This window comes from Triplophysa dalaica, chromosome 14 (assembly GCF_015846415.1).
Source record: "Triplophysa dalaica isolate WHDGS20190420 chromosome 14, ASM1584641v1, whole genome shotgun sequence".
In the NCBI taxonomy this organism is placed as follows: Eukaryota; Metazoa; Chordata; class Actinopteri; order Cypriniformes; family Nemacheilidae; genus Triplophysa; species Triplophysa dalaica.
The window spans coordinates 12,122,205-12,147,382 of record NC_079555.1 but is presented as its reverse complement, the minus strand read 5'-3'; the positions used below and the strand labels follow the sequence as shown (position 1 = coordinate 12,147,382).

At 39.5% G+C, this 25,178-nt stretch overlaps 4 protein-coding genes across 4 annotated transcripts; 3 read left to right on the top strand and 1 right to left on the bottom strand.

Moving 5' to 3' along the window:
* Window positions 1–360: 360 nt before the first annotated feature.
* On the bottom strand, window positions 361–3,950 carry LOC130435211 (extracellular calcium-sensing receptor). The gene is made up of 5 exons (XM_056765634.1): window positions 3,669–3,950; window positions 1,958–2,776; window positions 1,569–1,796; window positions 1,365–1,488; window positions 361–1,265 (listed from the first exon to the last, which is right to left on the bottom strand). The coding sequence occupies exons 1-5, from the start codon at window positions 3,933–3,935 to the stop codon at window positions 361–363; spliced, it is 2,343 nt and encodes a 780-aa protein (XP_056621612.1). The 5' UTR covers window positions 3,936–3,950.
* A 1,661-nt stretch (window positions 3,951–5,611) lies between these two features.
* LOC130435210 (extracellular calcium-sensing receptor-like) lies at window positions 5,612–8,817 on the top strand. Its single transcript, XM_056765633.1, has 6 exons — window positions 5,612–5,772; window positions 6,033–6,324; window positions 6,429–7,241; window positions 7,339–7,515; window positions 7,713–7,836; window positions 7,913–8,817. The coding sequence occupies exons 1-6, from the start codon at window positions 5,612–5,614 to the stop codon at window positions 8,815–8,817; spliced, it is 2,472 nt and encodes an 823-aa protein (XP_056621611.1).
* Window positions 8,818–10,891: 2,074 nt separating this feature from the next.
* On the top strand, window positions 10,892–18,512 carry LOC130435955 (uncharacterized). Its single transcript, XM_056766854.1, is given in 14 exon segments — window positions 10,892–11,112; window positions 11,417–11,708; window positions 11,846–12,658; window positions 12,772–12,999; window positions 13,123–13,246; window positions 13,347–14,243; window positions 14,621–14,625; window positions 15,116–15,378; window positions 15,677–15,968; window positions 16,110–16,596; window positions 16,599–16,906; window positions 17,024–17,251; window positions 17,390–17,513; window positions 17,599–18,512. Coding segments are annotated over 14 exon segments (5,196 nt in total).
* Window positions 18,513–21,460: 2,948 nt separating this feature from the next.
* LOC130435209 (extracellular calcium-sensing receptor-like) lies at window positions 21,461–24,911 on the top strand. Its single transcript, XM_056765631.1, has 6 exons — window positions 21,461–21,681; window positions 22,089–22,383; window positions 22,537–23,340; window positions 23,441–23,668; window positions 23,796–23,919; window positions 23,998–24,911. The coding sequence occupies exons 1-6, from the start codon at window positions 21,461–21,463 to the stop codon at window positions 24,909–24,911; spliced, it is 2,586 nt and encodes an 861-aa protein (XP_056621609.1).
* Window positions 24,912–25,178: the final 267 nt, after the last annotated feature.

Sequence of the window (25,178 nt, the reverse complement as noted above, 5' to 3'; positions counted from 1 at the left end):
CTTGTTCTGTATGTGTATAGAAACTAGGTTTGAAATAGCCCACAGAAGATGGAAACAATGAATTGATATTTACGGTACTGTATTAAACTGTATATACTTTTTCATTATTTATTGCATATCCTTTTAAATAAAGATGCTTGGCTACTTGGCTTCCTTATTTTGTGCTAAATAAAGGTAAAGAAACATTATTTTTTTTAATGGTTTTATTTATGTCAACATTATTAAAGACAATTTGCAGCAGAGTTGTTTTATTACATAGTTTAAAAAAACTGTCATCACTCAATGAATTGAAAATATAACCATAACACACGACAATCCTTCTGAATGGACATGGGCAAATTGAAGCAGGCCGAAAAAATGTCATTTTGATGTTTTTCCAGTCATTCCCTTCTTAGTGTTTAAATCAGGCCTTAGCAAAATCACGTAACATTTAGGTCCAAAAATACAAAACAGGAGTCCGAAAGTGGAAGTTAGAATGGCAAAGATCTCAACCGCCACTGTGTATTTCCCTGGTGAGCTGTTATATGCTGGTATAAAGGAGATCCACACCGCAAAAAATATTAGCATACTAAAAGTGATGAGCTTGGCTTCATTAAACGTGTCCGGGAGTTTCCGTCCTAGGAAAGCAAGGGCAAAGCACATACAAGAGAGCAATCCAATATAACCCAGCACCAGATAAAATCCTAGAGGCCACACGTCTTTGCACTCCAGAACAATCCTACCACCCTGATATGATGTGTTTTTATAGGGGTAAGGAGGTGCTAGTGCCAGCCAGCAAGCACACAGAATGACCTGACCCGTTGTACAAAAGCAGATAAAAGCCCTCTGCTGCGGAGGACCAAATAACTTTAGAGAACTGGACCCTGGTATAGTCGAACGAAAAGCCAGCAGCACTACGATTGTCTTCACCAGAATGCATGAGATGCAGAGAACAAAGCTGATCCCGAACGCAGCTTGCCGGGCACGGCACGTCCATGGCGAGGGCCGGCCCACGAACACCAGCGAGCAAAGGAAGCAAAGTTTGAGAGAGAGCAGGAGTAAAAAACTTATCTCGGAGTTGTTGGCCTTAACTATGGGCGTGCTTCGAAAGAGGAAGAATATCACTGTGATAACTGTTGCCACAGCAACTCCAAGGAGAGACAGAAAAATGAGAATGATGCCCATAATTTCGTGGTAGGAGAGGAACTCTTCCATTCCAGCAAGGCAGACAACTCTTTCTTTGTTTGGCCAGTAGTACTGGGGACACTTGATGCACTCAGTAGCACCTAGTGTATCACACAGTAACCAAATTTATAATCAATATAGAATTTAAACTTTACATAATTGAGTTATCATGCATCATTGTATTTCCATGAGATGTTTACCTGAGATATTGCTGAATTCCCCTTCAGCACAAGGCAAACAGTCAAAGCAGCAGATAGGCTGCCCTGGCCGAGTGGCCTGACGTGTTCCCGGAGGACAAGGAGGGGTGCATAAAGAAACGGGGACCTGCGCACAATATACAATAGTGAAACAACTTCCTAATAAAAAAAGAAGGATTTTTCTAATTGTTTGTTAAAAAACCTCACCTTAACGTGTCCCCCTGCCCACTGAATTGACTTCTCATCTATCTTAAGCTGCTCCCCCTTTGGGGCAGAACCATCAAAGGTGCCCACGATCTGAAACCGAATGGCACCGCCGCCATTTGTTTGCCAGTTTATGATGTCATAGAGGGGCACAGGCTCTCCATTTTTGTCAAAATATACTTTCTCATTTAACTGGTTAATAAAATTGACTTCCTTCAGGTAGCGAAGAAGCTATTGAATTGGTTAGGCAAGAAATGTGTACAATGAAAATTTTAATATAATTATGTGGAAAAGCACATTTGACCGTAATGCTTTTTATAAAGAAAGAAAAATTATGACAGAATGATTTTGATCATTTAAAACAACTTAAAGGCACATTAAAAACTCATTACCTGCCATGGAGAGAACTTTGATGCCGTGTTACAGACTTTATCATCAAAGCCTCGGCCCTCAGAGCCACACTGTAACAGTTGATGTAGAGCATGAGCGATGGCATAAACTGCTTTGTAGATATTGTAGGAAATTCTCACCGGTGTTACATCAGTGTAGCTAGTCTCAGTGTCCATCAGATCCTCAGAGCCAGTACAGAGGGGTAACACTGAATCACCGTCGTCCTCATAATCTAGTCTGCATCCAAACAGTTCCTCCCAGAACATGTTAGTAAAAACAGATTCAGCTCTTGGTGAAGGCCTTACTTTTAGAAGAAACTCAGCCAAACCAGGAATAGTGGTGCCTCTGAAAGCAAAGCCCACTGTTCCAGCCAAAACAGGGTGAAGCTCCGGGACAGTGAGAAGTTTTGCTGTCACCCAAGCTTCACTGGCTACCCACTGCCACCTTGTCAGATTCCTGTACGCCACTTCAGTCAGGAGCTCCAGCAGCTGCCCTTCCGTGGCAAATGCTATTATGACTCGTGCCGATGAAGCCTCCAGACGGTTGACAATAGCATGTATTTGTGCCTGGGAGGCTGCTTTGGGTATAGTGTGGTGAAAGTCTATACAGCCACCAAGTTGTCTGAGCTGCTCGGTAAAGGCCTGGATGCCATAGTTACTGTAGTCATCATCTGTGCCAACTGTGCCCACCCAGTGCCAGCCAAAGTAGGAAACCATCTGAACCAGTCCTTGCACTTGAAAAACATCACTGGGGACTGTACGGAGAAAAGACGGGTACTCTGTCTTGTCTGTAAGGCAGGTGCAAGTCGCAAAGTAGCTTATCTTAAAGAGATGTCAGTAGAGAAAGAGAAATGGAAAAAGAGAAGTTAGAAGGGACTTAAAAAGGGAAGCTTGGTCATACTGTATTTGACATATTATTTTTTCAGATTTTTAAGAGCTTTGAAAGTGTAATATTTGTAACAGAATATTGAATTAGGTGATAGTTAATATCTGGTCATATGTTGCTAAAAATGTATACAAAGGCTGACAGTATTACCCTGAAATTATAAGGTTCTTACATCTTTTTCAAAACTGGGCAAAAACTTTGAAGCTCAATCTCTGCTCAAAATGCAGATAGAAACGTATCATTCCAAGGTGTCAATATTGAAATATCAAGAATGACAGTGTGCATGTGTCTCTGATGTTTTTCATTGCTTTTGAACTAAAACGGTTATGTGCAACACCTTACCAAAAAATTGGGATTTTGACATCATTAAAAATCTGAACCTCATACATCACAATCATGCTATTTTTTTATACAGAAAATACAAGATGCAAAGTATCGTGAATGTGTTTGGAGATCATAATAGACAAAACAGATCATCAAAACCGCTAGACGCCTTTTGTACTCTTGTAACAAAATATATCAACAGATATCATTATGAATTTCTTTAATAGGATTTAATACAGGTTTAATGAATGTAAGTTCTTGGAAAAGTGGACACATCTCCGTAACCGCTTTACATTAAATTGTTCACAATTTCACACCATTCAAAACCTGAGGTTTTAATGAAAAAAATACCTTCTTATTCTTTTTACTCACACCAGCCAAAATGGGTGAGTGCAATTCTTCTGAATATTCGCAGGTGGTTTAAATGACAAAAAAGTTTAATAAAGGAGAACAATGCATAATATAACTACATGTCTGAAATTGATAGCTATTTCAGTTTCTTACCAGTGGAATTCCGAATGGACCCAAAGTATGTGCCACAGCACGAGTAGGTGAAGAGGATGCCAGACCGATGACAGCTGACACCGGGGCCGTGGAAAGGCATTTGGCACTCCCAACAGCCTGTGTTTGACCGGAGGTCCCGTTCACCAGAGCCAACGTGCTCCGCAGACTAGTGTGGACATAGTCACAGCTATCCAAGATCCGATAGCCTAGTGTCACTCCTGGTAACAAACTGGAAATATTGTTGATTTCTTTAATGGCAAACACCATTGTTTGGATCCAGCGGAATGCACGAAAATCAAACCTGTTTAGCAGATAGGACGAGACACAAAGGAGGAAGACATACTGCTGTGTAGCTGTGGTAAAATATAAGGAAACAGATTTGCACACAAAATACAAACAATTTATACAATCAAGATCAATTCTTTCAACGTAGTAGAATATAATACAACGTAGAATCTGGGTAACACAATATGAATCTCATTTATGTTACATTCAGGGGTTTAAACGTATCGTTTCATTGCTTTTTTTTCTATGTCTGTGCAGAACAGTGTCACACACCCGCTGCACTCTTGATACTGTGGCTGCTCAGAGTAAGTGAACTCAGGTTCCGGAGCAATGTAGTGCAATGGAAACAGCCCTCCAATTATAATATCACCTTCCTGTTCCAACACTGGTGAGTTAAAATCTCTCAATCTCCAGCACTTATTGTCTAACAAAGTGCAGACGACTGGCAAGCAAAGCAAAAGACCCAGTGGTACCAGTTCAATCACTAGTATCTTATTGGCCATTGCTGAAACTTTTTAAAAACAACCATGGACACAGCAGGTGAGGACTCCATCCAGAGTGTATGAAAGTCTTGAATTCCCTGCTATATAAAAATATCACAGACATGTCATTTGAAACATCAGATATATCTAGCCAATGGTATACATGGTGGGTGGAGTAGCGACACACATGCTTCTGACATCTAAACAAATAAAAATTCACTGATTATTTTACGTTTAATGAGCTATAATTTCTAGGGAAACTGATATTGAATGCAGATGTGTTATGAATAACCATTTTTTTTTTTTTTTATTAAACTATTCCAACAATGTATGACAGGTAGGCCTACTGTATGTGTTATGTATCCGTGTGTGCTTGTGTGTTTGTGTCAGGCAGCGCATGCCCGATTTTCTGTCCCAAACCAAACTTCCGGCACACATCCGAGTCCCTGTAGATTATTTCTAAAAACAAGCAAAAGCAATATAAAGTCAATTTCATTTGCTAGCATGTTAAAAGTATGTCTAGCCAGTAGGCTTATTATTTGGGTTAGGAGTAGAAGTACTGTTACCTGGCTAAACTTAAATGTGACAAAGTTACACGGCCCATTCAACAAATTGTTTATTTAATAAATGAATATACAAAAATTTCAACATGTTGTTTATGTAATAAAATTATTATACGATAAAATAGTAATACAAATTGCTGTCTATGTATGTGTGGTTAGTGTTTGTTAGATGAAGTGAGAATTGACACATAGGCCTACTGTACACCACCTGTTGTGAGGTGACTGCCATCTACTGGACAATTTAAGGCACACTCTTCTCTACAAGACATTACCAGTTTAAAATACTTCATTAGTGTGTTGCAGACAGGGATAGTGTGTGTGATAATGTGATGAAGTTACCTGAGATCTTAAAAATACAAAGAACTAAAGAATCCCCTCGTTACATTTGACAAGTTGTGACCACAACTCATACTAAAATACTGTAAAATGAAATGATAGACTGATGTAGTGTGACGTCTTTCTTGAGAAGCCCATGTGGCACCACCTGCTTTATAAATGAGTACTGCACACAATCTTTGTCAGACATTAATGAGCCATAGAAAGAGAGAGAGAGATGTGGATCACTCTGCATGTATGTCTATATCTGACCTTTAACTGTATCTCTGTATCTTCAATGAGAAGCTCAGGCTTCTGTCAGCTTCAGGGACACTTCAAGTTAAACGGGATGTACCAGGATGGAGATCTTATTATCGGAGGCCTGTTTGCATTTCATCTCATCACAGTGTTCCCAGAACTGAGCTTCAGACAAGAACCGGAACAACCGTACTGCCAGCGGTGAGCCTGGGCTAAACTGAACTAAAAGCACCAAAATCTGAAAACAAAGACAACTAATGAAAATGACACAACAACAGAAAGATAATGAGGGGGAAAGGAAGCATATTCACAATATTTTTTGTATTTGTAAATATTTGTAAATATTTGTGAATATTTGTCTGATGATGTATTTCAAATTAACGGAAGTAACTGCTCTTGAAATTGTGACAAAAAATTGAGATTCTAATGTAACTGAATGCAATTTGTGTATGATTTTCTAGATTCTATACGGCAAGCTTCCAGCAGGCACAGGCTATGGTTTTTGCCATAAATGAGATCAATCAGAAGCCTAGACTGTTGCCTAACATCACTCTTGGTTATCATCTGTATGACAACTGTGTGAAGCTGGGAGTTGCGTTCCGGGCTGCAACAGCTCTTGTTAGTGGGACAGAAGAGTCTCTCTCCGAAGTGAACTGTACTGGACCACCACCAGTGATTGGAATTGTGGGAGATCCAGGATCCACTCATTGTATCGCAATCTCCAGTGTTCTGGGGCTGTTTCGAATACCTATGGTAATGTTCCACAAGTTAAATGTTTTTACTTTTTAAAAGCCATATAAAATAGTAACTGATGTAACAATGACACTTTTCTGATCAACCATTGTCTCTTTTATTAGGTGAGCTATTATGCCACCTGCTCTTGTCTAAGTGACAGGAAGAAGTACCCCTCTTTTTTCAGAACTATCCCCAGTGATGCCTTCCAGGTGAGGGCTATGATGCAGATCTTGAGACATTTTGGATGGACATGGGTCGGTCTTCTTTACAGTGATGATGATTATGGCACCTATGCAGCACAGTCCTTCCACCAAGAGGTGCAGTTGTTTGGAGGTTGCGTTGCTTTTTCTGAAATCCTGCCTCTTGATAACAACCGTAAAGATATTCAGCACATAGTACAAGTGATTCAGACCTCCAAAGCTAAAGTGGTAGTGATTATCTCCACTGAAGCTTATTTATTGGCTTTGATGGATGAGATTGTGTTGCAGAATGTGACGGGCAGGCAGTGGATTGCGAGTGAAGCTTGGGCCACCTCTCCTGTGTTTCACACTCCACGTCTCCTGCCCTTCCTGGGGGGCACACTGGGCATCGCCATCAGACGTGGAGAGATCCAGGGACTTTGGGACTTTTTGCTACGCCTGCGTCCTGACAAAAATCCAAGAAATAATATTGTCAAAATCTTCTGGGAGAATATGTTTGGGTGCAGATTTGACACGGCAGACAGTGAGAAAGAAAAAACATGTACAGGTCAAGAGGATCTGAGCAGCATAAACACAGCATACACTGATGTGTCAGAGCTGAGAGCTGCTTATAATGTGTATAAGGCAGTTTATGCTCTGGCACATGCACTTCATGATCTGATGCAGTGTGAGGAGGGGAGAGGACCATTCAGTGAGAATACATGTGGTGACATAAACAACCTGCAGCCCTGGCAGGTAATACTGCACACAGCAGATTCTCTTTATGTGGGGGAAAATGGAAAATATATGTCAGATTTACATTTAACACCTGTCCTGTCTACAAAATGTACAGCTGGTCCATTATCTACAGAAAGTGAACTTCACCACAGGTTTTGGGGACCGTGTGTCATTTGATGAGAATGGAGATGCTCTGGCCATCTATGATGTGATGAACTGGCAGCCGAGCTCTGATGGGTCCATCATTGTCCGAACAGTCGGTGTGGTGGATGAAGGAGCGACAACAGGGAAAGTGCTCACACTGAATGAAGATGAATTATACTGGAACTCTGAGACAAGAAAAGTAAAGTACAATGCATGTTTAGTTTCAAATCCCATATAAATTTATAAATTTAAATTACTTAAACATTTCAATTTAAGCACTTAATGCATAGCAACTCAATTTAATGCACTGTGAATAAAGTATGGAACAATAAATGTATCCTTCAGCCTCCGCGGTCTGTGTGTAGTGAGAGCTGCCCTCCAGGTACCAGACGAGCCAGAAGAAAGGGCCTTCCTGTCTGCTGCTTTGACTGCCTGACATGTGCAGATGGAGAGATTTCTAACAAAACAGGTGATACGATTATTGACAGAAACAAAGATAGATCCTAATTTGAAACAAATAACATTTATTTTTGTCTCTTTGTTAGATACTATTGAGTGCACAGTGTGTCAAGATGAGTTCTGGTCCAATCCAGATAAGGATCAGTGTATCCCTAAAGAAGTGGAGTATCTGTCCTATGAGGAACCTCTGGGCATCTCTCTGACCACTGCTTCACTACTCGGCACCTGCTTTTGTTCTATGGTGGTTCTCATCTTTGCCCATCATCGGCACACTCCAGTAGTGCGCGCCAATAATTCAGAGCTCAGCTTCCTGCTGCTGCTGTCACTCAAACTGTGTTTTCTGTGTGTGCTGCTGTTTATTGGTCGTCCACAGTTGTGGATGTGTCAGTTAAGACATGCTGTGTTTGGCATTAGTTTTGTTCTGTGTGTCTCCAGTATTCTGGTCAAGACTATGGTGGTAATAGCCGTGTTCAAGTCATCTCGACCAGAAGGTAAAAGTGCAATGAAATGGTTTGGAGCAGCTCAACAAAGAGGCACAGTCTTGGTACTAACTGCTGTCCAGGTGGTGATTTGTGCAGTCTGGCTATCAACTGCTTCTCCCAAACCCCATAGAAACAGCCAGTACACACGCTCAAAAATAGTGTATGAATGTACTATAGGCTCAGTAGCAGGATTTTCCATGTTACTTGGCTATATTGGCCTTTTGGCGGCTGTAAGCTTCATGTTAGCTTTCCTGGCAAGAAACCTTCCTGACAGTTTTAATGAAGCAAAGTTTATTACCTTCAGCATGTTGATATTCTGTGCTGTGTGGATCACATTTGTTCCAGCATATGTCAGCTCACCAGGGAAATATGCAGTGGCTGTGGAAGTTTTTGCCATTTTGGCCTCCAGTTTTGGTTTACTGGTGGCTATATTTGCCCCAAAGTGCTACATCATTATTTTGCATCCAGAAAGAAACACAAAAAAAGCCCTCATGGGAAGATCTTCCTAAAATATTATTCTGTGAAATTCCATTAGGTTTTCCTTATTACAGGTAGCATTGTAATGATGAGGTAAGTAATGACAAAATTAGTCTGACTAATATTACTTACTAACCAGTCATGACTAACTATTATGAAAACAGAGAAAACAGCAGTTAGAAGTCACTTGACTGCAACAATGGAATTAAATGAATAAAGTGAAAAGTCTAAAGGCCACACAGACTTCTACCAGTTACAGTCCAAGCTTTTAATAAAACATGAAATATCACCTTACGTCTTAAGACCCTTGAGGCCTGCACATATGTGTAAATGTGTGCTTAATATATAAATACATATATATTTATTTATTTACACATGCTATTGTTTTCTTTCTTTATACACTGTAATTTTTATGACATTATTGAATGTGCTGAATTTGTATAAAAACATGCATGTGCATGTGTTTCAGTACATGATTGTCTTTATAATGGAATACATTAGCATCCGGAACACAAAGTCCAGCTCATGACTGACATCTAGATGATGTCCAGTGAAACACATCGACTGTCAGAAGACATGTTAGTATATTCTTGCAAATGAGATACACTAGACTAGAGACTGCTAACTTAAAAATTTACAAATGTGACCCTGGAGAACAAAACCAGTCTTATGGGTAAATTTATCGAAATTGAGATTTTTACATAATCTGAAAGCTAAATAAATAAGAGTTCTATTGATGTATGAGTTGTAGGAGAATATCTGACTGAGATACAACCGTTTAAACTCAGGAATCTAAGAGAGAGAGAAAAGAGAGAAAATTGCCATTGAAGTAGTGAATCAGGGGCACTGTGGCAGGCCATCCACTCACAAAAATAAAGATTTTATATTTTTAAGGAAGGAAATTTACAAAATATCTCCATGGAACATGATCTATACTTAATATCCTAATGATTTTGGGCATGAAGGAAAATCTATCATTTTGTCCCATACAATGTATTTTTGTCTTTTATTAAAAATGTTCCCGTGCTACTTAAGACTTGTTTTGTGATCCAGGGTCACAAATGGTCATTTGCCACACCAGCTCCTTCCCAGTATCAGTCAGAAAACAACCATATTCAAACTCACTGAACTGTACATTTTTAAAAATAAATGTAACGTCTGTCTGTATAATACAAATTTTAAACGAATATTATTCAGAATATTATTTTAGACTAATTTACGATGCATATACTTGTACACTACTGTATGTCCACATATGGAATCGGTTAGGGACAAATCTGATCTCAGAATTTAGCTTAATCTAATAAAGCCTACATTTAGTAACATTTGGGGATTCCTTGTTTGTTAAAATTGCATTTGAATAGTAAATATATATGTTTTTAATTCTAAAATGTAAAGTTGTTCCCTGTTATGGTTAGAGTTTGTGCATGCTGTATATTATTTAAAGTCTAAAACCAACAGTTTCCATTGCAGAGTGCTCTCATAGACTGAGCAATAGAATGTGTTTGTGTGTGTAAAGGTTAGGTGTAGTATAATGAGTATGTCTGTGTGTTGGGCCTCCCAGGTTAGTGTATGATGGAGTGGCAAATGAAAGATACACAGCCTCTTACGAGGTGACTGCCATCTATTGGACAATTTACGGCACACACTCTGCTTCAATACAATTGGTATTTTTTCAAAGATCCTTTTATTTGTTATTAGGTTTCTTATATTTTGTAAAAATAAAAAATTTCACCATAATACTTTTGTCATTACTAGCACAATCTTCATTCAATGACGAGAGATATAAACAACTTGAAGAAGTTTTGGTTGCAATATAGGCTATTTTAAGAAATAAAGTGTAAGGGAATTATTGAAATATTACCAATTTACATTTTACAAATGGTTACTACATTTCAATACTGATTTAACATGAAAAAGTATATTTTCTAGAACTTACCCAAACTATAAATAGTGGTTCACAGTTAAGAAAATGTCAAATGACGACACAGACAGCTTTAGTGTGACGTCTTTCTTGAGAAGCCCATGTGGCACCACCTGCTTTATAAATGAGTACTGCACACAATCTTTGTCAGACATTAATGAGCCATAGAAAGAGAGAGAGAGATGTGGATCACTCTGCATGTATGTCTATATCTGACCTTTAACTGTATCTCTGTATCTTCAATGAGAAGCTCAGGCTTCTGTCAGCTTCAGGGACACTTCAAGTTAAACGGGATGTACCAGGATGGAGATCTTATTATCGGAGGCCTGTTTGCATTTCATCTCATCACAGTGTTCCCAGAACTGAGCTTCAGACAAGAACCGGAACAACCGTACTGCCAGCGGTGAGCCTGGGCTAAACTGAACTAAAAGCACCAAAATCTGAAAACAAAGACAACTAATGAAAAGGACAAAACATCAGAATGAAGCACATTAACAGCAAATTTGCTGCTCTTATTGCTTATATTTAATTTACATGTTTGAAAATGTATTAACAATGATCTTACATTGTGACTTAACTGTTATTAAATAGGGGCAAAAAGTACATCATATTACAGGGTGCAGTAAATATTTCATTTTATTATATACCTGTACATGTCATGAGATTCATAGAGTAACTGAATTCCGACACTGTGATGCTTTTTCTAGATTCTATATGGCAGCCTTTCAGCAGGCACAGGCTATGGTTTTTGCCATAAATGAGATCAATAAGAATCCTAAGCTGTTGCCTAACATCACCCTTGGTTATCATCTGTATGACAACTGTATTAAAGTAGGAGTGGCATTACGGGCTGCAACAGCTTTGGTCAGCGGGACAGAAGAGTCTCTCTCCGATTTCAACTGTACTGGACCACCACCAGTGATTGGAATTGTAGGTGACCCAAGTTCTACTCACTGTATTGCAATCTCCAGTGTGCTTGGCCTGTTTCGAATACCTATGGTAGGATGTCAAGAATATAATGTTCTGTATCTGTTCATTGAATAATATTAACTGTTTTCACTTTATTATTTACAGGCGTATAAAATAATAATTGCTATAACAATGATGTCTTTCTTTTTCATAATTATGTCTTTCAGGTTAGCTATTATGCCACCTGCTCCTGTTTGAGTGACAGAAAAAAGCACCCGTCCTTCTTCAGAACTATCCCCAGTGATGCCTTCCAGGTGAGGGCTATGATGCAGATCTTGACACATTTTGGATGGACATGGGTCGGTCTCCTTTACAGTGATGATGATTATGGCATCCATGCCGCTCAGTCCTTCCACCAAGATGTGCAGTTGTTTGGAGGGTGTGTGGCTTTCTCTGAAATTCTTCCACGCTATAACAACTACAAAGATATACAGCGCATAGTGGGAGTGATTCAGGCCTCTACGGCTAAAGTGGTGGTTGTTTTCTCCACTGTAGCTTATGTCGTGCCTTTAATGGATGAGGTGGCCCTGCAGAATGTGACGGGCAGGCAGTGGATCGCAAGTGAAGGTTGGGCCACCTCTCCCTTGTTTCACACTCCTCGTCTCCTGCCCTTCCTAGGGGGCACACTGGGAATCGCCATCAGACGTGGAGAGATCCAGGGACTTAGGGACTTTTTGCTACGCCTGCGTCCTGACAAAAATCCAAGAAATAATATTGTTACAATCTTTTGGGAAAATGTTTTTGGGTGCAGATTTGACATTACAGACAGTGGGAAAGAAAAATCGTGCACAGGGACAGAGGATCTGAGCAGCATAAACACAGCATACACTGATGTATCAGAGCTGAGAGCCGCTTATAATGTGTATAAGGCAGTTTATGCTCTGGCACATGCACTTCATGACCTGATGCAGTGTGAGGAGGGGAGAGGACCATTCAGTGAGAATACATGTGCTGACATAAACAACCTGCAGCCCTGGCAGGTATGCTGCACACAAAAGCACAGCTCAACTTTTACACTACATTGTTTTCTAGCTAGAAAAAAACTATTTAACACAAAATATTCTTAAACAAATCCTCTCTGTAACCTGTACAGCTGGTCCATTATCTACAGAAAGTGAACTTCGCCACAGGTTTTGGGGACCGTGTGTCATTTGATGAGAATGGAGATGCTCTTGCCATCTATGATGTGATGAACTGGCAGCCGAGCTCTGATGGGTCCATCATTGTCCGAACAGTCGGTGTGGTGGATGAAGGAGCGGCAACAGGGAAAGTGCTCACACTGAATGAAGATGAATTATACTGGAACTTTGACACTAGAAAAGTGACTAACATTATGCATTATTTGAATAAAATAATATGGTGTATAATTGTCACTAAAGATTAAATTATTACAAGTCTAGTTTTTACAAACACAGTCACTTTTTTAAAATAATTTATCCTTCAGCCTCCGCGGTCTGTGTGTAGTGAGAGCTGCCCTCCAGGCACCAGACGAGCCAGAAGAAAGGGCCTTCCTGTCTGCTGCTTTGACTGCCTGACATGTGCAGATGGAGAGATTTCTAACAAAACAGGTGATACGATTATTGACAGAAACAAAGATAAATCCTAAACAAATATATTTTTTTTAAATGTCTTTGAAACAAATAACATTTATTTTCGTCTCTTTGTTAGATACTATTGAGTGCACAGTGTGTCCAGATGAGTTCTGGTCCAATCCAGATAAGGATCAGTGCATCTCTAAAGAAGTGGAGTATCTGTCATTTGGAGAGCCTCTGGGCATCTCTCTGACCACTGCTTCACTACTCGGCACCTGCTTCTGTTTTGTGGTGGTTCTCATCTTCGTTCATCACCGTAACACTCCTATAGTGCGCGCCAATAATTCAGAGCTCAGCTTCCTGCTGCTGCTGTCACTCAAACTGTGTTTTCTGTGTGTGCTGCTGTTTATTGGTCGTCCACAGTTGTGGACATGTCAGTTAAGACATGCTGTGTTTGGCATTAGTTTTGTTCTGTGCGTCTCCAGTATTCTGGTCAAGACTATGGTGGTAATAGCCGTGTTCAAGTCATCTCGACCAGAAGGTAAAAGTGCAATGAAATGGTTTGGAGCAGCTCAACAAAGAGGCACAGTCTTGGTACTAACTGCTGTCCAGGTTATAATATGTGCAGTCTGGCTATCAAATGCTTCTCCAACACCACATAAAAACACCCAGTACATCAGGTCTAAAATAGTGTATGAATGTGCTGTTGGTTCAGTGGTTGGGTTTGCTATGCTGCTGGGATATATCGGACTTTTGGCAGCTATAAGCTTTCTGTTAGCCTTTCTGGCAAGAAACCTTCCTGATCATTTTAATGAGGCCAAGTTCATAACATTCAGCATGTTGATCTTCTGCGCTGTGTGGATCACATTTGTTCCAGCATATGTCAGCTCACCAGGGAAATATGCAGTGGCTGTGGAAGTTTTTGCCATCCTGGCTTCTAGTTTTGGATTACTGGTGTCTATTTTTGCACCAAAGTGCTACATCATCATCTTACATCCAGAAAAAAACACTAAAAAAGCCCTCATGGGAAGAGGCACCTAAAAATGCTGGATGAAAAATACGTGGAATGTTTTAAAAATAAAATGAAATAAAAAATGAATAAAAATCAAGGACACCAGGATATCTTCCAGTTCTCTTTATCTGACCTTGTTTCAAAATCGTTTCAAAAAATCTATTGTTAGAAGATATGTGTGTATATATATATATATATATATATATATATATATATATATATGTATATATATATATTATATATTTTCCTTCACATATGTCAAAAGTTATCAAAGACCCTGTAAACAGTATGCATAAAACATAGATGGGGCATGTAGGGCCCTATGAAATGCATTTAATTTTTTCACAAAGTAGATTTTTCTTTTCTTCTTTTGACTTCCATTGTATGTTTGACAAAAGGTTTTGTAATGAAACAGTAAAATGTAAGTCAAGTGAATTCTTAGAGCAGCTCTAGAGATGAATTTCATGGGTTCGCATCCTCATAGAACATCCTCAGAATTAGGTGCAGTAGCTGCATCATGCATTTAGTACAAAACACACCACTCATTCACTCTGAGAACAAGCAGGTTATATTTACAGTAACTGATAAATAAGTGAAGTTAACGTCAAATTAATTTTAATCAAACGAAAAAGGCAGAAAAAAGCATTATATTTGTTTAAATAAAACTAAAACAATAGTATGTCCTTGAAATGACAGAGTACCGGAGAAAGACACTGACAACAAAGCATGCAACCTAATGATTTACCATTCTGAACTGCCACCGACCAATGATATAAAGAATAGGAAATTAATACAAATGGATGTTTTCATTCCCAGGGAGGTCCATGTAGCACCTCCTGTCCCATATAAAAAAAACGATGCACAGCTCTTATAATATCTTGGCGCACTGAAAGGGTGAGCGGGTCAAACAGAGATCAAGAGAGAGAGAGAGAGAGATGTGGATCACTGTAAACATCTGCCTATATCTGTGCTTTACCTGTATATCAGCTGCCTTCATCCCCAGCTCAGAATCTTGTCAGCTCCTGGGACACTTCAAATTGAACGGAATGTACCAGGATGGAGATTTTGTTATTGGAGGCCTGTTTGAGGTTCAGAGTGTCAATGAATTTCCAGACCTGAGCTTCAGAATGGAGCCAGAACAACCGCAGTGTGAAGAGTGAGTTTCGACTGCACAGGATGAGAACAGCCTTGAAAAGCAAACAGCATTAACAAAATCTCAAATGAGATATAACAAAATAGATAATACTGACAAGATGAAGGTGTCATTTAAACACTTTTTCTTTATTTACTGTGATTTTTGTGACGACGAATTAAATCAATTTCTAAATCTTGTTGCAAGGTTAAATGTATAAGGAACAAAATACATTTTCACATTTACAACATATTTGTAATACTGTTTTGCATTCATTTGAATTTTAAATCATAAAATGACAAAATGTTGTTCCTTTTTCTAGATTCTACATGATATGTTTTCAGGAGGCACAGACAATGGTTTTTGCCATAAATGAGATTAATAATAATCCCAACCTGCTCCCTAACATCACGCTTGGATACAAAATCTATGACAACTGCTCACGGCTTGGAGTGGCATTACGTGCAGCCACAGCTCTGGTTAGTGGAAAAGAAGAGTCTCTCTCACATCTCAACTGTACGGGACCACCACCAGTGATAGGAATCATTGGAGATCCAGGTTCAACTAACTCTATAGCCATCTCCAGTGTCCTAGGCCCTTTTAGAGTGCCTATGGTACAATTTTTTTTTTCTCTGACAATAAGATTACTTACTATTGAATTGTATATGTAAGATAAACTTCTGCATTGTAAAATGACCAAAGCAGCAAATCCTTTCTTCCTACTCTCTCCTCTCACTTTTGACACTTTAAATTAGGTGAGCTACTTTGCCAGCTGTGCCTGTTTGAGTGACAAGAAAAAGTACCCGTCCTTCTTCAGAACTATCCCCAGCGATGCCTTCCAGGTGAGAGCTGTTGTGCAAATCTTGAGACATTTTGGATGGACATGGGTCGGCCTCCTTTACAGTGATGATGATTATGGCATCTACGCAGCTCAATCCTTTCATCAGGAGATGCAGCTGTTTGGAGGCTGTGTGGCTTTTTCTGAGATCCTGCCGTATGATAACAACCAGCGAGATATTCAACGAACAGTAGAAGTTATTCAGACCTCCACAGCCAACGTAGTAGTAGCGTTTTCAAATTACTTAAAACCCCTAATGGATGAGTTGGTGTTGCAAAATGTGACAGGAAAGCAGTGGATTGCAAGCGAAGCTTGGACCACAACACCTATATTACACACTAAACATTATCTGCCTCTACTGGGGGGGACATTGGGTATCACCATCCGACGAGGAGAGATCCAGGGACTCTGCTAAGCCTCCATCCTGACATCAATCCAAAAAATAATATGGTGAGAATCTTCTGGGAGAATATGTTTGGGTGCAAATTTAAAAGTGAAGCCAATAAGGAGGAAAAAGTGTGTACAGGTCAAGAGGATCTGAACAGTACAAACACAGCATACACTGATGTATCAGAGCTGAGGGGGCCATATAATGTGTATAAGGCAGTTTATGCTCTGGCACATGCACTTCATGACCTGATGCAGTGTGAGGAGGGGAGAGGACCATTCAGTGAAAATACATGTGCTGACATGACATATTTACAGTACTGGCAGGTAAGATCCAAAGGTAAATGTAAAGTTTCAGTTACATGAGAGAAACACAACTAAAGCCATAAATGAATCACATATGCATTTGAATTATTAAACTGCATAACTGTCATTTCTATTCAGCTGCTTTACTACCTACAGAAAGTGAACTTCACCACAGGTTTTGGGGATCGTGTGTCATTTGATGAGAATGGAGATGCTCTGGCCATCTATGATGTGATGAACTGGCAGCCGAGCTCTGATGGGTCCATCATTGTCCGAACAGTCGGTGTGGTGGATGAAGGAGCGACAACAGGGAAAGTGCTCACACTGAATGAAGATGAATTATACTGGAACTCTGAGACAAGAAAAGTAAAGTACAATGCATGTTTAGTTTCAAATCCTCTACGCAGATATGACTTAATTTACTTAAACATTTCTATTTGAACACATAATACATAGCAATGAAATGAAATGCACTGTGACTAATGTATGTAATGTATCCTTCAGCCTCCGCGGTCTGTGTGTAGTGAGAACTGCCCTCCAGGCACCAGACGAGCCAGAAGAAAGGGCCTTCCTGTCTGCTGCTTTGACTGCCTGCCATGTGCAGATGGAGAGATTTCTAACACAACAGGTGAGACATAATACTAAATTATTAAAGTATTTTGTGCACATGTTTTGCAATTAATGAATAAATGTGCTTTGTATGTTTTTCACAGATTCTACTGAGTGCACGTTGTGTCCAGATGAGTTCTGGTCCAATCCAGAAAAAAATAAATGTGTCCCAAAGGAAGTGGAGTATCTGTCCTATGAAGATCCGCTGGGCATCTCTCTGACCACAGCATCCCTTATAGGCACCAGTTTCTGTGCTTTTGTAATTGTCATCTTCACTTATCACCGCAACACTCCTATAGTGCGCGCCAATAATTCAGAGCTCAGCTTCCTGCTGCTGCTGTCACTCAAACTGTGTTTTCTGTGTGTGCTGCTGTTTATTGGTCGTCCACAGTTGTGGACGTGTCAGTTAAGACATGCTGTGTTTGGCATTAGTTTTGTTCTGTGCGTCTCCAGTATTCTGGTCAAGACAATGGTGGTAATAGCCGTGTTCAAGTCATCTCGACCAGAAGGTAAAAGTGCAATGAAATGGTTTGGAGCAGCTCAACAAAGAGGCACAGTCTTGGTACTAACTGCTCTCCAAGTGGCAATATGTGTTGTCTGGTTATCAACTGCATCTCCAACACCCCATAAAAACAGTCAATATATTAGTTCTAAAGTAGTGTATGAATGTTCTATTGGTTCAGTGGCTGGATTTGCTGTGCTTCTAGGTTACATTGGCTTTCTGGCGGCTGTAAGCTTCCTGTTAGCTTTCCTTGCAAGAAACCTTCCTGATAGTTTTAATGAAGCAAAGTTTATTACCTTCAGCATGTTGATATTCTGTGCTGTGTGGATCACATTTGTTCCAGCATATGTCAGCTCACCAGGGAAATATGCAGTGGCTGTGGAGATTTTTGCCATCCTGGCCTCCAGTTTTGGAGTATTAGTGGCCATATTTGCCCCAAAGTGCTACATCATCCTTTTACGTCCAGAGAGAAACACTAAAAACGCTTTAATGGGAAGGGAAACACAACAGAAATAGTTTGACTTGTTAACTGTATGATTATTAATTGTTGCGACATTTCTTTTATTGTACTGCTTCTAAAGGCTCCAATGAAAAGCTTTAATTTATACTTTTTATTATCTTACCTTAAGCAACAAGTTTAACTTTATGTGTTATTAAAGAATTAAAAATTATTTAAAAATGGCTTGTATGCCTTTGTATCAAATTCAACTTTTGACTTTGTGTAATATATCTGTAAAAGTATTGTGAAATAAAAAAAATACAATTCCTATTTTTTTCATGGAATTTTGAAGTTTAAATTATAAATAGCTTATTAGTGTTGGTCATTCTATGTTTTTAATTCATGTGCCCTCATGTTCTTCAATCAAAATCTAAAAATGAACTTCTGCCCTCTGGTGGCTATCAATCTCAGAGCCGTTGAAACACAGAGTTACATCACTCACATATACCTTCATAGTAAGAATGGAATGCGGAAGAAACTTGCGTCATGGAGTGACCAATAGTTTGAAACACTGCACTGAAGCTGATTCATTTCAATGTCTCCCAGAAGCATTTGCTGTACAGTTGGTAAAAAAACTCCATTTTAACGAGTTTTTAAAGCCGACATATTTTACATCTTATATTCATAGATCTTATATTCATATTACTCTCCAGACAAAATACTACTGCAAATGTGTCATGAATTCTAAGGATAGGACCCAATTTCAGACAGCTCTTTAAACAAAAACCTTTATTAACAAAACATGAGCAGAAAAATCCCTTGAGGGAGAAAAACAAGACCAAAACATAACAGGATAAAATACAAAACTTAACTTTTATCAAAAGCACTCACCGGGCAGATAAAATGTGGCAGGGGAATAACAAAACATTCCAGTACAAGACAGAAAACACACAGGCTTTAAGTAGGGTAAAAACTAAGCGGAGGTAAGGAGGGCAACAGGTGAAGGGCGTAAACTAATGATGGGACGATAAAAAAGGGAACGAGGTGGCAGGGCTTTATTACTATATTTATGCAATTTTAGTTGCGGCTGTCTGTCCCAGTAAAATCCATTAAAATAGGTTAACAGCACAGATTTGTTTGGAACTATTGAGCGCCCCATGAACTACGTGACCACACATTTTATATATATTTTTTTATTCATCCGATCAAATCGCAATGGAAAACACAAGCCACATCCACTATTTTAAACCACTCTGTTTGAATAGTGTTGTAAAAAATAATAATGGCTCATTTCTCATTAATATTCATTTGAAAACTTTCACAAGAGCGGCCATATTGAGCGTAGCATTCCTCGTTCACGAATTCTCAGAGTCAAGCGCAGTTGTAACAGAGTCTTAATTGTGATGGCACATAGAACCAACATACCCAACAGAAAGCCCTCAGAGGGGCAAGGGCTGAAGCGCTCAGCCGAAAAAAACAGGTGAAGGCAATGATCAAAAATGTAGAAGATTCAGGACTTCCTCACATCAACACAACGGAATTAAACTTGGTTATAGGAAACCCAGGGTAGGTAAGTGTCCTCGAACAGAGTCAGAGAGAGTCCATAGAGGAGTCCAACCGCATCGACAATGTGAAAGTCGAATCACACTGGTCCTCGAGGTCAGAGCCTCGGTGAGAGTCCGTCGGGTGGAAGCTCGGCGCAAATCCACAAGACAGTATGATAGCCGTGAACTCACTAGGCAGGCTACAAAATGGTTCTCTCTATGACAGGATACTAGACGTTACTCCGTTTAGGCAGGCTACTCAATGATTCTCAGCAGCACAAGATACACGGCATAATTCCACTAGGCAGTATAATTGATGATTCGTGGCAAGACAAGGTGCTGGAAGAACCTTCACAGGATCCGCCCGCTATTACACTCAAGAGGTAAGTCTTCACCACGAAGATCACAGGAGCAAGTGTTAACTGGAACTGCGGACATGCAAAAAGTAGGCACCGTGCAAGCACAATAACAGCCGGAGCCTGGACACAAAGAGTGGTTAGAGTGAAAACCCCAGAACTAAAAGCCAGAGGGATTCTGACTGAACAACATTAAAGAACCGACACAGGACTGAGAATAACCCGGGATAAAGTAGGGGAGGAAATCAGAGTTGTAGAACCCAAAGTGACACCAGGTGAGGAGAGTGAAACACTAACGATCAGTTGGTAGCAGAACAAGGGGACGGGGTCACATTCGAAGACACGGAGCACATGGTGGTTAGTACAACGCGCCATGTGCTCAACAATAAACAAAGCCACCAAGTGTTCAGACCCGAGACCTGATACCTCGCTATTCATTGTAACGGCAGTGGCGCGTCTGGTTAATATTATTATCTTTGGTAATATCAGCCATTTAGTGTCCATGGATCCACACTTAGAAATTTCACAGAAAATAGTAGAATATCAAGGTACTCATTTTAACATACTATGATTTGTAACATTATAATTTTAATATCAAATTCTATTCAGGACGTATAGTATGCATATTGGAAGAACTGATAGTGTTACTTAAAAATTGACACATTGTTTTATAATTTTATGTCACACCAGCTCATCCACAACCAGTATGAGTTAGAAAACAGACTGATTCAATCACACCAACCAGTAAATTAATAAAAATACACAAAAGTTGTTTCTCTCTAGGACACCTATTAAACAAATAAAATAATTTATAACATGTTTTTTTTTCATTTGCTTAGACTTATTTTTAACAATATTCCAGTATTGATGAACTTTCTACTTTTTTAAAATGTGTCAAAAATATGAATTTAAAGTAAGAAAGTAACTTTTTACTGGTAGTGTATAGGTTCTTATGGTGTTTTTGGAGTTATTGGTACCACCCTAAAAAAATGACGTATTAATTTCCAGGGATGTCCATGTAGCACCTCCTGCTTAATAGAAAAAAAAACATTCACAGCTCTTACAATATCTTGGCACACTGAGAAGCTGAGGGGATCAAACAGAGATCACGAGAGAGAGAGAGAGATGTGGATCACTGTAAACATCTGCCTATATCTGTGCTTTACCTGTATATCAGCTGCCTTCATCCCCAGCTCAGAATCTTGTCGACTTCAGGGACACTTTAGGTTGAACGGGATGTACCAGGATGGAGATTTTGTTATTGGAGGCCTGTTTGAGGTTCAGCACCTCAAAGTATTTCCAGACCTGAGCTTCAGAATGGAGCCAGAACAACCGCAGTGTGAAGAGTGAGTTTGGGCTGCAAAGGAGTACAATGATACCTCACAAAAAATATGAAAGAAAAAATTTAAAGATCCAAAGAAAATATTATATTAAGATAAAATTATTTGAAAAGTTATTGAAACTTATTTGTAATAATTACTTGCAAAGAAAAAGATGACTTCAAATCTAACGGCAAGAATCGCATTAAAAAAGGGTTACTTTAGATTACAAAACTATCCATTTGTAAATTATTTTCATATTGAAATTGGATTTTGTAATGGGTTTGATTTTCCTGCCAAAGTCACTGAATGTATAAATGTTGGGTAAAATTATTACATTATTATTATTATTACTATTATAGTACTTAAATGTATAATTACACTGTAACACGGGCACTGTAAATCAAAGTGTAACCAAATTGCTTTTTCCCTAGATTCTATATGTCAAGTTTCCAGCAGGCACAGACTATGGTTTTTGCTATAGATGAGATCAATAAAAATCAAAACTTGCTGCCAAACATCACTCTTGGATACAATCTGTATGACAACTGCTTAAAACTTGTAGTGGCATTCAGGGCGGCCACATCTCTTATCAGTGGGACAGAGGAGTCCCTACCCAGCTCCCACAAATGTATTGGACCACCACCAGTTCTTGCTATTGTGGGGGATCCAGGGTCCACACACTCCATTGCAGTTTCAAGTGTGCTTGGCCTATTTAGGGTTCCAATGGTAAGATAACTTAAAAAATGGAGTGCAAATAACAACAATCATGATATTTTAGATATTATGCTGTTATTTAATATCACATTATAATGTCATGGTACATAAAATGCTTTAAAATCATATTTGAATATTTTCTCTTCCTCTGCATTGCCTCATTAGGTCAGCTATTATGCCACCTGCACCTGTCTGAGTGACAGGGAAAAGTACCCGTCCTTCTTCAGAACTATCCCCAGCGATGCCTTCCAGGTGAGGGCTATGATGCAGATCTTGAGACATTTTGGATGGACATGGGTTGGTGTTATCTACAGTGATGATGATTATGGGATCTATGCCGCTCAGTCCTTTCATCAGGAGATGCAGTTGCATGGAGGTTGTGTGGCTTTCTCTGAAATAATGCCCTATGATAATCGCAGAGACATTCAGCGCATAGTGAAAGTGATTGAGGCCTCTACAGCAAAAGTAGTGGTGGCATTCTCAACCGATCTGTTAGCCCTGATGGATGAGTTATTGTTGCAAAACGTGACAGGGTTACAGTGGATTGCGAGCGAAGCTTGGACCACTTCACCTGTGCTTCATGCCCCACGATACTCACCCCTCGTTGGGGGCACACTGGGTATCGCTATCCGTCGTGGAGAGATCCAAGGACTTCTTGAGTTTTTACAACGCCTTCGTCCAGACAATGACGCAAGAAATAATTTGGTTAGAATTTTCTGGGAGAATATTTTTGGGTGTAAGTTTGAGACTGGAGACAGTGAAGGGGAAAACCGTTGTACAGGAGAAGAGGATCTGAGCAGTATTGTTAATGAATATAATGATGTATCAGAGTTGAGAGCTTCATATAATGTGTATAAGGCAGTTTATGCTCTGGCACATGCACTTCATGATCTGATGCAGTGTGAGGAGGGGAAAGGACCATTCAGTGAGAATAAATGTGCTGACATAAACAACCTGCAGCCCTGGCAGGTAATACTGTAAACAGAAAAAGAAACGGTTTTGTAGACTACAAATTCTTTCAAAACACAAAATGTATAAAAAACGTTTTTATTTTTTTTCACCTGTACAGCTGGTCCATTATCTACAGAAAGTGAACTTCACCACAGGTTTTGGGGATCGTGTGTCATTTGATGAGAATGGAGATGCTCTGGCCATCTATGATGTGATGAACTGGCAGCCGAGCTCTGATGGGTCCATCATTGTCCGAACAGTCGGTGTGGTGGATGAAGGAGCGACTACAGGGAAAGTGCTCACACTGAATGAAGATGAATTATACTGGAACTCTGACTCTAGAAAAGTAATGTACATTATATTTGACTTTCCAACTTAAAAGATCTGTAGATGTGCATGATGGTCACTAAAATTCTTTTTAAGAATTTATATTTTACAGATACATGCTTTATTTTTTTTAATGTATCCATCAGCCTCCACGGTCTGTGTGTAGTGAGAGCTGCCCTCCAGGCACCAGACGGGCCAGAAGAAAGGGCCTTCCTGTCTGCTGCTTTGACTGCCTGCCATGTGCAGATGGAGAGATTTCTAACACAACAGGTATAATCAAATAATAAATATTAATTAATTAGTTTTGTTTGAAACAAATATACAACTTCCTGTTTATATCTTTCACAGATGCAAATGAGTGCATGGTGTGTCCAGAAGATTCTTGGTCCAATCCAGAAAAGAATCGCTGTGTCCCAAAGGAAGTGGAGTATCTGTCCTATGAGGAACCTCTGGGCATCTCTCTGACCACTGCTTCACTACTCGGAACAGGCTTCTGTGCTCTTGTGATGATCATCTTTGTACATCACCGTAACACTCCTATAGTGCGCGCAAATAATTCAGAGCTCAGCTTCCTGCTGCTGCTGTCACTCAAACTGTGTTTTCTATGTGTGCTGCTGTTTATTGGTCGTCCACAGTTGTGGACATGTCAGTTAAGACATGCTGTGTTTGGCATTAGTTTTGTTCTGTGTGTCTCCAGTATTCTGGTCAAGACTATGGTGGTAATAGCCGTGTTCAAGTCATCTCGACCAGAAGGTAAAAGTGCAATGAAATGGTTTGGAGCAGCTCAACAAAGAGGCACAGTCTTGGTACTAACTGCTCTCCAGGTTATAATATGTGCAGTTTGGCTATCAACTGCTTCTCCTGCACCTCATAAAAACACCCAGTACATCAGGTCTAAAATAGTGTATGAATGTGCTGTTGGTTCAGTGGCTGGTTTTGCCATTCTGCTGGGATACATTGGACTTTTGGCAGCTGGAAGCTTTCTGTTAGCCTTTCTGGCAAGGAACCTCCCAGATAACTTTAATGAGGCCAAGTTCATAACATTCAGCATGTTGATCTTCTGCGCTGTGTGGATCACATTTGTTCCAGCATATGTCAGCTCACCAGGGAAATATGCAGTGGCTGTGGAGATTTTTGCCATTTTAGCCTCCAGTTTTGGACTGCTTGTTTCCATTTTTGCCCCAAAGTGCTACATCATCATATTGCATCCAGAGAGAAACACCAAAAAAGCCCTCATGGCTAGACAAACTGAAAATAAATAATTTAAAACTTTGACAGTGATAACTTTACCTTTTACAGTCTTGTTGCCTTATACCTTGTAGATTCTTTGAATTGTCAGATCTGTTTCATTAAACATGATTTAAAAAACAATATGTCTACTGTTTTGAATTTATTTGTAAATAAATATATTAACAAATTCAATAATTTAAAAAGTGTTTTTAAAAAAAAACTCTACAGTAGTTGAACAGGGAAGACAAATAACTTTAAAATTGCTAGCTTTTTGAGGTTGCTCAGCTACTCCACAGAAT

Bases quoted from the DNA above. Each gene is read 5' to 3' on its own strand.
- LOC130435210 (XM_056765633.1), top strand. From the start codon at position 5,612: ATGAGAAGCTCAGGCTTCTGTCAGCTTCAGGGACACTTCAAGTTAAAC. The intron at 5,773-6,032 runs GTGAGCCTGGGC...ATGATTTTCTAG, and splicing joins GAACAACCGTACTGCCAGCG to ATTCTATACGGCAAGCTTCC. The intron at 6,325-6,428 runs GTAATGTTCCAC...CTCTTTTATTAG, and splicing joins GGCTGTTTCGAATACCTATG to GTGAGCTATTATGCCACCTG.
- LOC130435209 (XM_056765631.1), top strand. From the start codon at position 21,461: ATGTGGATCACTGTAAACATCTGCCTATATCTGTGCTTTACCTGTATA. The intron at 23,341-23,440 runs GTAATACTGTAA...TCACCTGTACAG, and splicing joins ACAACCTGCAGCCCTGGCAG to CTGGTCCATTATCTACAGAA. The intron at 23,920-23,997 runs GTATAATCAAAT...TATCTTTCACAG, and splicing joins AGAGATTTCTAACACAACAG to ATGCAAATGAGTGCATGGTG.
- LOC130435211 (XM_056765634.1), bottom strand. From the start codon at position 3,935: ATGGTGTTTGCCATTAAAGAAATCAACAATATTTCCAGTTTGTTACCA. The intron at 2,777-3,668 runs GTAAGAAACTGA...CATCTCTTTAAG, and splicing joins GTCCATTCGGAATTCCACTG to ATAAGCTACTTTGCGACTTG. The intron at 1,797-1,957 runs GTAATGAGTTTT...CCAATTCAATAG, and splicing joins CAAAGTTCTCTCCATGGCAG to CTTCTTCGCTACCTGAAGGA.